This window comes from Herpailurus yagouaroundi, unplaced genomic scaffold, assembly GCF_014898765.1.
Source record: "Herpailurus yagouaroundi ecotype Mexico unplaced genomic scaffold, PumYag 220, whole genome shotgun sequence".
Classification (NCBI taxonomy): domain Eukaryota; kingdom Metazoa; phylum Chordata; class Mammalia; order Carnivora; family Felidae; genus Herpailurus; species Herpailurus yagouaroundi.
The window spans coordinates 6,758,456-6,775,344 of record NW_024412451.1 but is presented as its reverse complement, the minus strand read 5'-3'; the positions used below and the strand labels follow the sequence as shown (position 1 = coordinate 6,775,344).

At 52.6% G+C, this 16,889-nt stretch overlaps 2 protein-coding genes across 2 annotated transcripts; both read left to right on the top strand.

Moving 5' to 3' along the window:
* The first annotated feature begins 5,604 nt into the window (after nucleotides 1–5,604).
* Nucleotides 5,605–7,758, top strand: CUNH19orf84 (chromosome unknown C19orf84 homolog). Its single transcript, XM_040458172.1, has 2 exons — nucleotides 5,605–5,724; nucleotides 6,587–7,758. Exons 1-2 carry the CDS (start codon nucleotides 5,690–5,692, stop codon nucleotides 7,113–7,115), a joined length of 564 nt encoding a protein of 187 aa, XP_040314106.1. The 5' UTR covers nucleotides 5,605–5,689; the 3' UTR covers nucleotides 7,116–7,758.
* A 251-nt stretch (nucleotides 7,759–8,009) lies between these two features.
* Nucleotides 8,010–14,918, top strand: LIM2 (lens intrinsic membrane protein 2). The gene is made up of 5 exons (XM_040458185.1): nucleotides 8,010–8,120; nucleotides 8,328–8,508; nucleotides 12,980–13,129; nucleotides 14,207–14,341; nucleotides 14,574–14,918. Exons 2-5 carry the CDS (start codon nucleotides 8,334–8,336, stop codon nucleotides 14,633–14,635), a joined length of 522 nt encoding a protein of 173 aa, XP_040314119.1. The 5' UTR covers nucleotides 8,010–8,120; nucleotides 8,328–8,333; the 3' UTR covers nucleotides 14,636–14,918.
* The last annotated feature ends 1,971 nt before the right edge of the window (nucleotides 14,919–16,889 follow it).

Sequence of the window (16,889 nt, the reverse complement as noted above, 5' to 3'; positions counted from 1 at the left end):
CTGGACACATCTTTTCTCCATCCCCATTTAAAGCCCCGATTTCCCAAAGTTTGGGGGCCTAGAGGAGGGATGGGCATGGGGACAAGTGACTCTTGACCTGACTGGCCACAGCAGTAGCTTCTTGTTGGCTGAAGCCTTCTCCGGGCTAACCCTGGATGCGTCCAAAGACTGGCTCTCTTGCGGAGCAAGAATGTGAGAACCTGGGTGGGTCCAGTGAGGTTTTCTGAACTCCTCTGTTTTGTTTTGTTTTGTTTTTTTAATTTTATTTTTTTTTAAGTAATCTCTATGTGTTGGGGCGCCTGGGTGGCTAAGTCAGTTAAATGTCTGGCTCTTGGTTTTGGTTCAGGTCGTGATCTCACGGTTCATGAGTTAAGCACTGTGTCGGGCTCCGCACTGACAATGAAAAGCCTGCTTGGGATTCTCTCTCTCTGCCCATCCCCCCACTCGTGCTTCTCTCAATTAAAAAAAAAAAAACAAAAAAAAAACCTTAAAAAAAGTAATCTCTAGGGGCGCCTGGGTGGCTCAGTCGGTTGAGCATCAGACTTCAGCTCAGGTCATGATCTCGTGGTCCATGAGTTCAAGCCCCACATCCGGCTCTGTGCTGACAGCTCCGAGCCTGGAGCCTGCTTCAGATTCTGTGTCTCCCTCTTTCTCTGACCCTCCCCTGTTCATGCTCTGTCTCTGTCTCAAAAATAAACATTTTAAATTAAAAAAAAAAAAAGTAATCTCTACATACAACCTGTGGCTCAAACTTACAACCCCAGATCCACAGTCACATGCTCTAATGACTGAGCTAGCCAGGAGCCCCTGGACTCCTCTGTTTCTTTTCTTTTCTTTTTAATATATACCCCTTTAAATTTTTTTAAATGTTTATTTTTGAGAGACAGACAGAGAGAGAAAGAGATAGAGACAGAGCATGAGCAGGGGAAGGGCAGAGAGAGAGACAGAACCCAGAGCAGGCTCCAGGCTCTGAGCTATCAGCACAGATCCCCACACGGGGCTCAAATTCGCAAACTGTGAGATCATAACCCGAGCACATCTGAAGTCGGATGCTTAACCAACTGCGCCACCCAGGCGCCCCTGCAGGGGTCTGATTAGAAAGAAGGTATAACTTCTGGGTCAAAGTCTAAAGGTGAGCAGTCCCCCACCGCTACCTTGAAGGGTATGGGAAGAAAGCAGTGAGGTCAGAGCCTCTAGAGGTGGGGAGAGTCTCCAAGGGAGGCAAGAAAGGCGGCGGGGGAGTGGGGGTGTCGGGGGGGGGGAAGGGGGGGTATTAAGGGTGGGACGGCAGGGAGAGAAGCCCTCAAGACCAGGAGGCCCTGGTGCCTAACGGCACTTGGAAAGGCCCCCAAGTTGGAAGGGTCCCCTGGAGGGGGACAGAAGTGGGGACTTAAGGGAACCCGTGAGCCCAGTAGGCTGGGAGGCCCTGAAAGTCCGGGGTCCTGTCGCCCCTCCAAGCTTCGCTCGGCATCTCCAGGCCTGGGCTAGGTATCCCCGGACGCCGCAGACGCCACCCTGCGGAGGCAAAAGCCACCGGCCCCATTGAATTCCATAGCAAAAAAGTCCGGAGTAAGCCCTGAGAGAGGACAACCAATCAGAGAGCGAGCCGAGTTCGCGCTCAGAAATATAGCCAATTAAAGAGCGAGGGTGCCGGCTCGCGGATCTGCGGGATGCGGGGAGGGGACTCGGCGCCAACGCGAGCTCACTCACCAATCAGAGCCGAGAATGACTGTATCGCGCGGCCGTCTAACACGGAGTGGGCGGAGCTCAAACGCAACGCTGCTGGAGTTTCCCCACGAATCGGAAGTTTCGCTGCCCCCGACGCAGGAGTTGATTGGTCACTTGCAGAACTTGCCTCCCAATGTTGGAAAACGGATGCAGGACATTCCCTTAGAGACACTAGAGCCCGCCTCCGCTCCCTAGCGTGGGAGGAGGGCCTTAAAGGGCCAGGTTCTTGGTAAGTCGACGTCGGACCTCTTCACAGAAATAGAAACAGTAGCAGAACAAAATCGAAAGCCATTCCATTATGTTGGAATTGACCAGGAAGGGCTATCTCTCGAAGAAACAGGGGACCCCAAAAGTTTAAGCAGTTTGCTTTAGGTCACGGACTTGTAAGTAGCGGAGCGGGGATTCGAACCTTCATTTCCAAGGCCTGTGTCTCGACAAAATAGCCACGCCTCTCTGGGATACGACATAACCAAAGGATGAGACCCAAATCCTAATCACACTCGCTGAGAAAGTCTTGGCTTCAATGATCAAATCTTTTCGGTCCAGCCACCTGGCCTTTGCTCACACCATTTCTTCTCACTCTAGACCTAGCCCAAAGGCCACCTCCCCTAAACAAAACAAAACACACAAAAAACCAAAAACGAAACCAACCAACCAACCAACCCTGCCCCTTGCTGACAGGCAGCAAAGTTTTCCTGACCCCCTTCCCTCACGTCACCCCTTTGCCCCCAGGCAGCATTCCCTTCCCTCCCGGGCTTGGGGCTCTCACTGGCCTGTTCCAGTGTCCCGGCTCTGATCGCCCTGGAATGTTACCGTCGTCCATCTCTGTGCCTGTCCCCCACCCCTCAAGTCAGCCCTTCAAGGACAGGTGATACCTCCGAGCCATCAGCATCATCCAGCACAGGACCTGGATTGGAGAGAAGGGCAAAAAGTGAAAGCTCGTATCTGGGCTTTCCCTTCCCTAAGGTGGGATGTCGTGAACCTTCTAGTTAAAAAAAAAAAAAGAAAAGAAAAGAAAAAGAAAGAAAAGAAAAATCATATTCACTGGTCTGGCTGAAAACTTTGCATTATCCTCGATTCCTCATTAACTTATCACCCCCAGCAGCCCTGCTTGCTACAGGTTCTAACAAAATACCTTCTAAATCCCTTCACATCTTCCCATTCCCACTCCCCTCCCTACAAGTCACTGCCACCCCTTGCCTGGAGGATAGTGGCAATTTCCCCGGGCTTCCTGCAACCACTCTTGGCGTTCACCACAGCCTATTATTCTCCAAACCGCTGACACTGTGCTTTGCTTAAAACATAAATCAAATTATGTCACACTTCTGCTTACAAATGTTCAAAGTCATCTCAATGTTCTAAGAAAAAAAAAAAAATCCAGTGTCTCCACTGCAGCCTACCAGGTCCTACATAATCTGGCTCCTGCTCGTGTCTCCCATCAACAGCCCAGATATGAGTCAGGCTGTGGAGTTCAGATCTCAGTTGTGCCACTGACTAGCTCTGTGACCTCGAGTAACTTACTTAGACCCCTTGAGGCAAGGTCTGATCACCTGTGAAGTGAGGATTAAATGAGTTAGAATTACTAATTAAAATAGACCTCTACTGTATAAAATGACTAACTAGTATTCCTTAAAATGGTCAAGGTTGTGAAAAGCCAGCAAAGACGAGAAGCTGCTGTACCACAGACGAGTCTGGTAAATGGTATCCTGCATCAGTTCTAGAACAGAAAATAGAGGACATTAGTGTGGGAACTGGTAAAATCCAGTAAGTCTGGAGTATGGTTAAGTCATGTTAGTTTCTTAGTTGCAATGAATGTTCCACGACAATGGAAGAAGACACACAGTAAGCAAAGCTGGGTGAGGGACTATATGGGAGCTCTCCTTATGATCTTTATAATTTTTCTGTAAATATAAAAGTATTCCAGGGGCCCCTGGGTGGCTCAGTCGGTTAAGCAGATGACTTCGGCTCAGGTCATGATCTCGAAGTTCATGAGTTCGGGCCCCGTGTAATGACAGCTTGGAGTCTGGAGCCTGCTCCGGATTCTGTGTCTCCTTCGCCCTCTGCTCCTCCCGGGATCATGCTCTGTGTCTCTCTCAAAAATAGATAAACATTAAACAAATTTTAAATAAAAGTATTCCAAAAGAAAAATTGTATTTAAAAGCAAAGAGACCTATCCCTCACCCCCTCCCAGCTCTGCCCTTCCCAGTGCCTCAAACACTGTGTTCCTTCCACCCTCAGACCTTTGCACTTCCTTTTCCCTCCACTAGGAATACTCAACACCAACGTCTTCTGGTTCCTTCCACAGTAGCCTTCCCTGACCATCTTATTCAACTAAACTCACTGCCCCCTGTGCTTCTCTGTCCCCTTGCCCTGTCTTCACACTTTCACAGTCCTTATTCTTTTAAAAACATTTTTTTTTTAGGTGTGCCTGTATGCCTCAGTTTGTTAAGCATCTGACTTCGGCTCAGGTTATAATCTCAGGGTTGGTGAATTCAAGCCTCCTGCTCTGTCAGCACAGAACCTGCTTCAGATCCTCTGTCTCTGTCTCTGTCTCTCTCTCTCTCTCTCTGCCCCTCCCCCACTCATGTTCTTTCTCTCTCTCTCTCTCTCTCTCTCTCTCTCTCTCAGAAATAAACTTAAAAATTTTTTTAATGTTTAATTTATTTCTGACATAGAGAGTGAGAAAGGGGCAGAGAGAGGAGAGAGAGAGAATCCTGAACAGGCTCTGAACTATCAGCGTGGAGCCCGACACGGGGTTTGAACCTGCAGTGAGATCATATCCTGAGCTGAAACCAAGAGCTGGATGCTTAACCGACTGTGCCATCCAGGCGTCCCCACAGAACTTATTCTAGGAAATGTATTCTTGTGTCTTGTCCCTCTTGTTCTCTCTTAAGAATATGGGCTGTGTCTATTTTGTCCCGGGGCTCCACCCCCAAAGCCCAGTATGGGGCCTAGCATACAGTAGGCACTGAATACATAGTTATTTTTTGAATACATACTTCTTTTTTTTTTTTTTTAATTTTTTTTTTCAACGTTTATTTATTTTTGGGACAGAGAGAGACAGAGCATGAACGGGGGAGGGGCAGAGAGAGAGGGAGACACAGAACCGGAAACAGGCTCCAGGCTCTGAGCCATCAGCCCAGAGCCCGACGCGGGGCTCGAACTCACGGATGGCGAGATCGTGACCTGGCTGAAGTCGGACGCTCAACCGACTGCGCCACCCAGGCGCCCCTTGAATACATACTTCTTAAATGAAGAGATTAAGAATGACCATTGTTTCCCAATAAAATACCACCAACACTCGCAGCAATAATGATAAGTAACTCTCATTTGTTGAAACAAATTAGTCTAGACTCTGTGTTGACTATTTTGCACAAGGCGTATCTTTAAACCTCACAAGAACCTGGAAGGTAATATTCGCCCCATTTCTCAGATGGAGAAACGGAAGCACAGAGTCCCGAAGGACCGAAGGTCGCAAAGTCAGTCAGAGACAGGGCCTGGGTGGAATCCACCTCTCGACTCCAGCCCATCCACGATCCCCTCTGCCCTGAGGGTTGTCCAGATTTCCCTGTCTAAATGCCCCTTTAGTCCTAAAGAACCATGGGCCCCCTGAGGAAACGACCAGAATGCAGGTGGAAAGAGAGGAGGGGGCTAATGCCCTGACTCCTGGGTCTGAGAGGAGGGGCTGGGGGCTTGGACCCCTGGGTCTGGGGGTGGAAGAAGCTCAGGGGCTGTACTCTTGGGACTCAGGAGGTACAGAGCTGCGACCCCAGACACGTGGGGTTGAGAAATTAGGTCCTGAGACCCCAGCGCCCTTTCCCGCGGCTCCGCACGCCCCGAAGGCCACGCCCCACTTTGAACAAAGTCCCTCCCACTTTCTTCCAGACCTCTCTCCGCCTCTCAGGGCCCTGAAGAAATTCAGGCGAAGGTGCTAGAAGAAACTCGGGAGATCTCTGCAAAGATGGAACAACAGGAGGAAGGGACTGGGCCCGAAGGGTAAGAGACACGAGACCCTTCCCACGGGGAGAACAGAGACCAGAGAGGGAAGGGAACAGAGAAAATCAGAGACAGAGTGGACAGACTCAGAGAGACTATCAGGAAAAAAAATTTTTTTTTTCGAGTGTCATCAGTTGTTAGAAACAGAATCTTGGAGATCTTGTGGTCAGATCTGAGCGAGATACTTAGGGATAGGGACACAGATATTTGTGGAACAGGGAGAGATTTCAAGAAGGAATGAGAAGAAATCGGTGATGTCAGGAACAGTCACAGGGCTGTTATATTACTGAAATAGTAATAATAATCGTCAGACCCAGGTCTTTAACATGCACCTTTGCCACTACGCGAGGCCATCTTTTGGTGTGAAAAAAATTAAGGTTCAGCACAAGGAAACGATTAGCCCAGAAACACACCGTGAGCGAGGCAGCCTGGAGCTGGGTGCTGTCTGATGCTGAAGTTCTGGTAGAGCTGTCTGTCTGTCTGTCTGTAAAGAGAGACGGGAAGAAAGAATGAGACCGAGATAGAAAGAGGGCACCTGGGTGCCTCAGTCGGGTAAGCGTCTGGCTCCATTTCAGCTCAGGTCATGATCTCGGTTTAGTGAATTCGAGCCCCACGTCGGGCTCTGTGCTGACCGCGCGGAGCCTGCTTGAGATCCTCCTCCTCTCTCAAAAACAAATAAATAGTCTAAATAAAAAAAAAATAAATAAAAGGAGGGGGGAGGGGTAGAGAAATGGAGAGAAGGGGATAAGGAGGTCAGAGGTGGATGCCCAGCTCAGCGGACTCCCAGGAGACGTGCGGGACCACAGTGGGAAGGACGTAAAGAGATGCCGAGATCTGCTGACCTGTCCTCTTGTCGTTCTAGGAACAACCCGTCCCTGCCATCACCTGGGCCTGAGCCGTGGCCCTCTGGGCCGTTCCCAGCCTTGCCACCTTTTCCCCTGGGGACCCCAGATCCAGCCCACCTGGGGCTCCCTGAGAGCTTGGCCTCTGTCACCGTCCCCATCCGTCTGGACGCCCTCTCCTACCTCCTGCACAGTGCCCTGCTGGGGGCCTACACCTTTCAACAGTCCTTTTCCTCCTGCCCCTGCAACTCGCAGGCATGCTGCTCCCAGCCAGGCACCGCCACGAGGCCGTCCAGGGGACGTGGGGGCTGGGACGTCCGACGCAGGCCAGGCCGGGGCCAAGGCCAGCCGCGATGGGGACCCAGAAGGGTGGAACAGCCGGAGAAGGGCTGGCGGGGGGGGTCTGGGGCTGGCCCCAAGACTCCCCCGGTGATGCCAGCCTCACCACCAAGGCTGCCTGCCCAGGATGGGAAGACGGAAGCTGGAGGTCGGGAGACACCCCAGGACACGCCAGCTGCTGCAGCAGAAAACTGGGACTCAGAATACTAGGACCCTGAGGGTCCAGCTCCCCAAACTCCTGAGAGGGCCCCTCAGGGTCACCAGGAGGGTTTTCCTGGAGCCCCAGGGTGACCTCAGCTATGGCAGAGATGCCCCAAGAAACATCGTGCTCCCATGTCTTTTCCCCCAAAACCATAGCCTCCTGCCAGTCACCCCATGAAACATGGACCCGACCTAGGATCCCACAGCAGAGAAAACCCTGAGCCTCACCCCCGTGCCCCAAGCCATCCCCAACTCCCCACCCCCCATTCCAACCCCATCTACAGTGACAACCTCAGTCCCTCCCATCCCCACCTTCCCCTGCAAGCCCTTTCCGGTCCCCACTCTCAATACCACCTTCCCAATCCCACTCATTGCCATTTTTGTCCCCATCTGCACCCTTGCTCCCAGCTTCTCTACCCACCTCAGGCCCAACCCAACCCTCAACTGTGTCCTACACTTGAGCCCTAGTCCAGTCCACCTTCAACCCCAGCCAGCCCCATCCCGTCCTGTTTCCCAGCCCCAACCGTGACATGCCCTGTGACCCACCGGCGGAGAACCCCATTGGCCCAACAGACCTGCAACCTCCCACCCCTCTTCCTGCCCTTCGGTGCCGGGAGCCTGGTTGAAAAATAAATGGAAGACTTGCCCCATATCTTGTGTCTCTGTGTGTGTGCTTACGCAGCTCAGGCTAACCCAGCGGGTGCTGTGAGCAAGGCCTGTGAAAGGGGTTAGGTCGTGGGGAGGGTCACAGAGAGAGGCCAGGGTGGCCGGGGCCGCGGGGAGGGAGGGCCTGGATCCCTGGTTCAGCGAATTCTATTTGGGGCCTCTGCCACCGGCCTTTGCCACCACTGCACTTCTAGCTGCTGGAAGCTTCTGGGCCACGGGGCCATTGTGTGGGGAGGCTTAAGGGATTTGGGGGACCCAGGCAGCAGAGAAGCCAGCAACCTGGCTCGGCTCAGTCTGCACAGAAGGGCCGAGGCAGACAGAAGGCTTGTCACAGGCTCTGCCACTCAGGTAGGGACCAGGCATCAGACCTGTAGACCCCTCCTCCCCCAAGATCTAGGGGTCCATCCTTCAGCCCCTTCCTCTCCCAGGGGCCTCATGGGGTCCCAGCCCCTAGCCCCCTCCTCACCTGGGATCTGGGAGTCCAGGCCCCCAGTCCCTTCCTCTGCCGGGACCCAGGAGTCCAGCTCCTGACCCCACCTCTCGCCTTCTCCATAGATCACCATGTACAGCTTCATGGGTGGCGGCCTCTTCTGTGCCTGGGTGGGGACCATCCTCCTGGTGGTGGCCACGGCGACAGATCACTGGATGCAGTACCGGCTGTCCGGGTCCTTTGCCCACCAGGGCCTGTGGCGGTACTGTCTGGGCAACAAGTGCCACCTGCAGACAGAGAGCATCGGTAAGGCTCCGGGGCCGGGTCGAGGCCGTGCCTGGGGTCGCAGGCCCTCTCGGGACAGGGGGCAGAGCCCCCCACGGGGCAGAACCCCTCCACCTGTTTTGCAGGTGGAGAACTGTGTGGTTCAGAGAGGGAAAGGGGCCAGCCAAAGATCACTCGGCATGGAAGGGGCAGAATTGGGATTTCAGTATTTTCTTTTAGTACAGTTAGGAGATGTACGAGAAGTTAAGTAGAGAGGTGGCATTTCCTGGCACGAAATAGATGTCGGGTACAGCACTTGGGGCTGAGGTTGTCAGAACAGCATTTTCTAAGCATCTACTGTGTATCAAGAACCAGGTTAGGGAAGCGCCTGGGTGGCTCAGCCGGTCGAGCATCCGACACTTGATTTGGGCTCAGGTCATGAACTCACGGCTCGTCAGTTCGAGCCCCGAGTCAGGGTCTGCACTGACAGCACAGAGTCTGCTTGGGATTCTCTTTCTCCCTCTTTCTCTGCCTCTCCCCTGCTCTCTCTCTCTCTCTCTTTCAAAAATAAATAAACGTTAAAAAAAATAAAGCGTTCATTGTTAAAAAAAAAAAAAAAACTAGGTTAGGTGCTATGGGATACAGAAGTAATATGGACCCTAAATTTGCTAAGTACTGGATGGTAGTTTTTAATACCTACTGTGTGCCAGGCTATGTAATATATATGCCTCTAAGTACATGCATATGTATATATGTGCCTGTATATGTGCATATTATAATATATATTGCAAAAATGGGGATAAGAAAAGCTCTTCCAGGGGCGCCTGGGTGGCGCAGTCGGTTAAGCGTCCGACTTCAACCAGGTCACGATCTCGCGGTCCGTGAGTTCGAGCCCCGCGTCGGGCTCTGGGCTGATGGCTCAGAGCCTGGAGCCTGTTTCCGATTCTGTGTCTCCCTCTCTCTCTGCCCCTCCCCCGTTCATGCTCTGTCTCTCTCTGTCCCAAAAATAAACAAACGTTGAAAAAAAAAAAAAAAAAAGAAAAGCTCTTCCAGCCTAGGGTTCTTGAAAGCTATATTATAATCATATATATTACATATATAAAATAATGTTATATGATATACTATAGATCTCTATTATCTCTCTCCATATATATGTATACAAAATATATGTACATCCATGCACGTATACATATATATTTGGAGAGAGATGCTCGCGTGTATTGTATGCCACTTTACATAATATATATTGTATAACATGCATTATATATTAACAAATTAATAATATATAATGTTACATATTTTATAGGTACCAAATTCTAGTGGTAGTAGTAATAATGACCGGTATTTATTGAATGTTGTTGTGTCCTACACGCTGTTCTAAATGCTTGACATGGATTAATGCCCTTTGGTCTCCCAACAACACTGAGGGTGACACTTCTGCAAAGAAGACATGAGATGCGCCCTCAGAAAACCAACCATTCTCTTTACGGGGCTCGGGAGGAGGAGACAACCCTCCTGAGCCCTTCCACCTGGATTTCAGCCACCCCGGCTCACTGAACCTGCCTAGGGGAGGCAGCCGGAGGCCCATTTTGCAGGAGGGGTAAACTGAAGCAGGAAGCAGGGGAAAGATTTGCCCCGGCCTCAGGCTCCAGAGCCCGGGTCTGCCTCCTGACTTCACGCGCCCCTTTCATTCCTGGCGGTCTCCTTCATCACATGTCTACCATTTCTCCTGCTTCAGCCTGGGAAAGCCCCGGGGACAGCCCCCCCCCCCATCTTATCTGTGTTGGGGGTGGGGGAGAGGGAGGCACAACGGATCACATCGATAGATCGATAGATCGGTGCAGCTTCGTCTGACCTCAATGCCGAAATCCTCAGGGACATCCCTCACCCTGACTGATTGCCGGGGAGCTGTCCAAGCAGCTGGCTGGACTTGCCCATCAACTGTAACTGGCTCGCCAAAATCAGAGCAGGGGACGCGAGCTTGCAAGGGGCCAAACCCAGCCACAGACGCGTGTGTCTGGCGGTTTGAAGGTTTCTGAAGCGTCTGCCAGGACTTTTTTTTTTAAACTTAAAAAACATTGTTTTTGAGTATTTATTTTTGACACACACACACACACACACACACGTAGAGAGCGAGCAGGGGAGGGGCAGAGAGAGAGGGAGACACAGAATCCGAGGCAGGTTCCAAGCTCTGAGCTGTCAGCACAGAGCCAGGGAGGGGCTGAACTCATGACCTGAGCGGGTTTACCGACTGAGCCACCCAGGCGCCCCAGCGTCTGCCAGGATTTAAAAACTTGGAGATTTGGGCGCCCCCAGTCCTCCAGGCTTTTATCTTAATTAAAAAAAAAAAAAGTTTATTTACTTATTTTTGAAAGAATGAGAGACAGCACGTGAGCGGGGGCGGGGCGGAGAGCGAGACGGAGACAGAGAATCCCAAGCAGACTCTTCAAGCTCTCAGCATAGAGCCCCATGCGGGGCTCGAACCCAGGCACCGTGAGATCATGACCTGACCTTTCACGGACCGAGCCACCCAGGTGCCCCCGGACTTTAAAATACCCAGCGGGCATCTGTAACTTCTTGGGGCTGCCATTACAAAGGACCACAGACTGAGTGGCTTAAACAACAGAAATATACTGTCTCACGGCTCTAGAGTCTGGAAGTCTAATATCAAGGTGTCAGTAGAAGCGGGTCCTTCTGAGGCTGTGAGGGAGAATCTGTTGCCTGCCTCTCTCTCCCGGCTTCTGCTGGTCATCTGGCAGTCTTTGGCAATCCTTGGCGTGTCCGTGCGTCATCTGGATCTCTGCCCTCACCTTCACACGGTGCCCCCTGCATGTCTGTCTTCCTCCAAACCTCCCCATTTTAAGAGGCTACAAGTCATTTTGCATTAGGAATCCACTCTACTCCGGTATGACCTCATCTTCACTAATTACAGCTGCAATGACCCTATTTCCAAATAAGGTCATATTCTGGGGGGGGGGGGGGTTAGAGGTTCAACACATGAATTTGGGGGTTCGGGGAGAGACCCGAATGGACCCAACACAGCATCCACGGAGAAACAGCCAGCCGTTTGTCTTGGTGGCGTTCGCACAAGACAAAAAGACTGCATTCTGCAAAGACCCGGACTTTGTACTTTTCGGTGGCAGGATCCAAGCTCTGCCCCCGGAGCACAGCTGTTCTCCGTGCTCCCAGAGACAGAAGAGGCAAGCAGTTAAGAGCAAGGGCTTTGGTGCCTGGGTTTCAAGGCCAGTCCTACTGCTAATTATGGGACTCTGGGCACGTCGCTGTACCTCCGAGCCTTGGTTCCTTCACCTGAGAAATGGGGATAAAAATAGAACGTCCAGCTTAGGGAGGGAAACCAATAGACTCATGCGTGGAATGCATGCCCGGCACGCACTTGGCAGCTGCTAAGTGGAGAATGAGATCATAACTGTTATTGCCAGGGCATGTCCTAAAGGGCCAACGCAGAGCCAAGCACCGAAGAAGAATAATGCTCAGTGCCCCACGTTCATTTGTTCAGCGGGTGCGAGGGGTGTTGCGGTGAATGAGAAAGCAAGACCTTTGTCCTCACGTAACTGAGAAACCAGCAGGGAGACACAGATATAAACAAGTTAAAGAATAAATAGACAGGGGCGCCTGGGTGGCTCAGTCGGTTGGGCGTCCGACTTGGCTCAGGTCGTGGTCTCGCGGTTCGTGAGTTTGAGCCCCGCGTCGGGCTCTGTGCCGACAGCTTGGAGCCTGAAGCCTGCTTCAGATTCTGTGTCTCCCCCTCTTTCTGCTCATGCTCTGTCTCTCTCTGTCTCTCAATTATAAATAAAAGTTAACAAAATAAAAATAAATAAATAGACCATTTTCTTTTTCTTTAAAGTTTATTTATTTGAGAGAGAGAGAGAGAGAGAGAGGGAGGGAGGGAGGGAGGGAGGAGGGGGAGGGGCAGACAGCGATTCCCAAGCAGACTCCGCAAGGTCAGTACAGACACTCATGCAGGACTTGAACCCACGAACCGTGAGGTCATGACCTGAGCTGAAACCAAGAGTGGGACGCTCAACTGACTGAGCCACCCGGGTGCCCCTAAACAGGCCACTTTCAGATATGGGCAAGTGGTGTTAAGGAAATGAAAGAGAGTGATGGGAGGGAGGACAGGAAGTGATCAGGAGGCTTTCATTCGTTCTTGTACGTTCACTCATCCACCCAGTGAACGTTGTGCTGGGGGGTATTTGTGATGTAGAATCCTATCCTCAGGGAACCATCATGCTGGAAGGGGAAACCACCGGGGGGGGGCGGATGTTGCCTGAGGGCTGAAAGGGTGCTTCCTAGAGGGGATTTGGGAGCTGGGCTGTGGAGGACCAATGGGAGTTTGCCAGGTGAAGAGGACAGTGTTTGTTTGCAAAGAGGTACGGGACGAGCTGGGTCAGGCATGTGGAGAGAGGCAAGGCATTCAGGCCTCAGAGGCAGCCCCGTTCACCGCTGAGGGCGGGGGGGGTGGCAGGGGAGTGACCTTCTGGTGCTACCACAGCTTACTGGAACGCCACCCGGGCCTTCATGATCCTGTCGTCCCTGTGTGCCACCTCGGGCATCATCATGGGTATCCTGGCCTTTGCTCAGCAGCCCGCCTTCACACGCCTCTCCCGGCCCTTCTCCGCGGGCATCCTGTTTTTCGCCTCCAGTGAGTGGCCCCCCCCCTCAACCCCCCCCCCCCCGTCCCCTTCCCCACTCCCACCCACTCCCATTCCCTGCCCGTTTCCGTCCCGAACTCCACTCTCATCCGGGGTTCCACACCCATCCTAGTCTCACCCCGGCCCCAACCCCCACTCCGAGACGGGTTCTAATGCCTCCTGCCAGTCAGCCTCTTCTGACCCCAGCTGCGACCCTGCGGCTCAGTTCTAGCACTTAACCACCCAGAGCCGGCATCACACCCCACTGGTTTGAGGGTGCCATTCCTAACCAGGCTGCCCCTACGTGGGTTGCGGGTGGAGTCCCCAGGCCATCTGCCCTTTGGACCAACTGCTGCACATTCAGGGGTTCCTGGGACCCGGTCAGGTTCAAACATTCTCCAGAAGAACTCACGGCACTCAGGAAAGCACTAAGCTCCCGATCATGGATTTATTATGAAGGACACAACTCAGCACCAGCTAAATCAAGAGATGCGTAGGGGTGGAGCCTGAGAGGGTCTTGAAGGCAGGACCCCCGCCCCCCACCCCAATAGCCTCCCCGGGGGATCAGAGCACACCGTGGAGCACATTGAAGTGTTCCCCAGCCAGAAAGCTCCAGCACTCCACGATGGAGTCGCTGGTCACATGACTGAGCTTAACCTCTAGCTTCCTTCCCCGGAGGTTCTTCGTCTGATGCCCAGTGACTCAAAGCCCCACCTGTCTGTTCTGTTACCGAGGCTGGTCTTTCTGGTGACCAGTTCCTACCTAGGGTCATCTCAGCTCATCAACATAAATTCGTGTTGACCGGAGGGGCTCAGCAAGAACAAAGACACTCCTATTACCCAGAAAGTTCCAAGGATTTAGCGTCTCCCTTCCAGGAACCAGAGCCCCAGACCAGCCCAGGCAAATTCTTTATTGCACAGCACAGCCCCGGCCCATCCCCGCCCCAACCCTACTCCCCTCGCATACTTACCTTTTTCCTTTCCCACCCCCACCCGGCCCTCCCCCTTCCTCAATCTCATTCCCACCCTCACCTGCAAACCCTACCCCACCCCTTTCCCCTCCCCCCTCCCCCCACCTTCTCTCTCTAGCCTTTTTTGTCCTGTTGGCCTTGGCCATTTACACCGGAGTCACTGTCAGCTTCCTCGGTCGCCGCTTCGGGGACTGGCGTTTTTCCTGGTCTTACATCCTGGGCTGGGTGGCCTTGCTCATGACCTTCTTCGCAGGTAAGGGGGGGCTTGGGGGTGGCAAGGTCAGTATCCGTGGCAGAGGGGGCGGCACTCTAGAGGGCGAGATGATGGGGTGTCCCGCACGGGCCTCCCAGCACAGCACGGAGCCAGAAGGCAGACTGCAGGCCTGCAGACACACAGGGAGGAAGAGAGTGCGGTGTTGGGGTCTTGGGTTGGGAGCCCAGCCTAGAAGGACTTGGGGGGTCAACTGGGATCTCTTCTCACACAGGGATTTTCTACATGTGTGCCTACCGGATGCACGAATGTCGGCGCCTGTCTGCTCCCCGCTGAGCCCAATGTACCCCGACTTCATCTGGAAGTGAAAATAGGGCCGCTGAAAAAGAGGGGGAGGGTCTAGAGGCTACAATCCTGGTTCCCTGTGGGCAGGAGGGGGCCCAGTCCTGGACTCTGGGTGGGGGGGGGGCCTCTGATTTCTGCATCCCAAGGGGAAAGGAGGAAGAGTGGGGCCTAGTGGGAGGCAGTTGAGAAGACCCGAGGTCCAGCCCACGATGGGGGGTGTTAGAGAAATGGAATCTCCATTAGAGCGACTTTTTGAGAGTCTAATAAAACTGATGTGAAACGACTGACGTGTGGTTCCTGAGGGGTTGGGGTGGTGACAGGTGTGAGCGGTGGATGGGGTGGGGGTAATTGTACTACTGAGGCCTAACCCGCTCAGTTTGTGTGGGGACAGGCACAGACATCAACCACACAGTCCCCACCCAGGTGTTAACTACCCTTCAACTTCTAGGAAACTGATGTGTCGGGCCGATTCTGACAGCAATTCTGATGTGTGTGTGTGTGTGTTTAATGTTTATTTAGAGAGAGAGAGCATGCGCACAAACTGAGAAGGGGCAGAGAGAGAGGGAGACAGAGCATCTGACGCAGGCGCCACGCTGACAGCACAGAGCCCAGTGCGGGGCTTGAACCCACAAACCGCAAGATCGTGACCTGAGCTGAAGTTGGACACTTAAACGACTGAGCCCCGGGCGCGTCTGAAGCTTGTTATATCCCACATCACCAAGTAACTCACTTCTGACACTGTCTGGTGGAGGTAGCATCAGATCCCTCAGGTGAAGGGCTCAGTCCTACAGACCAGCCCCCCGGCCCTGCCTCATGCTGTCACAAGTGCAGGGGGTCACCCGGGCTTCTGGTCGACCAGCAGTAGCGTGGAGTTTGCCCCCACTATCCTGGGGTTTGGTTAATTTGCCAGACCGGCTCACAGAACTCAGAGAAACATTTTACTTACCAGATCACCAGTTTACTATCAGAGGGTATAACTCAGGGACAGCCAGACAGAAGGGACGCACAGGGCAAGGTGTGGGGAAAGGGCATGCTCTCCAGGGGGCCACCCTCCCCATCTTCCACGCGATCACCGACCTAGACGCCCTCTGAACCCAGTCCTCTTGGGCGACTCTTTCTGGCGGCTTCATTGAACAGGCGTCATCACTGACCACTGGTGATTCTCAGTCTCCAGCCCCTCCCTCCCCGGGTTGGGGGCAGGGGCTGAAACTTCCAACCATCTAGTCACGTGGTTGGTTCCCCTGACAACCTGCCCCTACCCTCCGGGGCTTTCTGTGAGTCGCCTCATTAGCGTAACAAATACACCTTCAAGGCTCTCCTCACCTATGAAATTCCAAGGCTTTTTAGCAGCTTTGTGCCAGGAACGGGACGAAGACCAACTATGTACACGTTTCTTATTATGAATCAGCAAAGCGGTGCGAAAACAGGATAAATGAAAAGATCTGTACAGAAAAACCACCTCGCTGTCCGCTCACACCGTCTCCACGGAGCTCTCCTAGCCGCCCCGCCCCTCCCCTCCCCGTGTGGGTCCCTCCAGTGGAAACACCCCATCTCCGATCGGCACCCCCTCCTGCACCTGCCTGTTCACACACCATTCATGACCTTGATCTTCTCATTCATTCACTCATTACCTCATTCAAGAAGCTGATGCCTATTGCCATGAGATTTACGGATATCTATCATAAAATAATAAGACTCTTTAGCAAGGCCGGTACTAATGATAAGAATATTAATTGGAACCTATGCTCAAACTGTCATGTTAATAGAGGCTTACTCCCTGGAAATATTTATTGGGCCCTCCACAAATAACAATAGTACCGTATTTATAGAGGCTTGCTCTGATAATAATGGCAATTGAGGCCATCTCTAATAATAATTTATTGAGGCCTATTTAAGTGGACATATTTATTGAGGCTTATGCCAGTAGTCATATTTATAGGTTTTTTTTTTTTTTCTGGCAATACTAATGATGTTGTAACTCCAGACTCCTCTCTAATACCCACTTGAAAGGAAGAGGCATCGCAGATCTCGAATCTCACGTATCCTGGTCTCTCCCACGTCCCTAACGGCCTCCCCATCTTGCTCCATTGTCATCCATCTCTTCCAGCCAAGAATGTTGGGATCATTCTCAGATGCTTTGTTTCGTCCCACACCCCATGTCTGATTCGTCAGCAGGTAGCCTTGGCTCTACCTTAAAAGTGTGTCCAGAATTTGACTCCTTGCTCATCCAGTCACCCTGCTGATC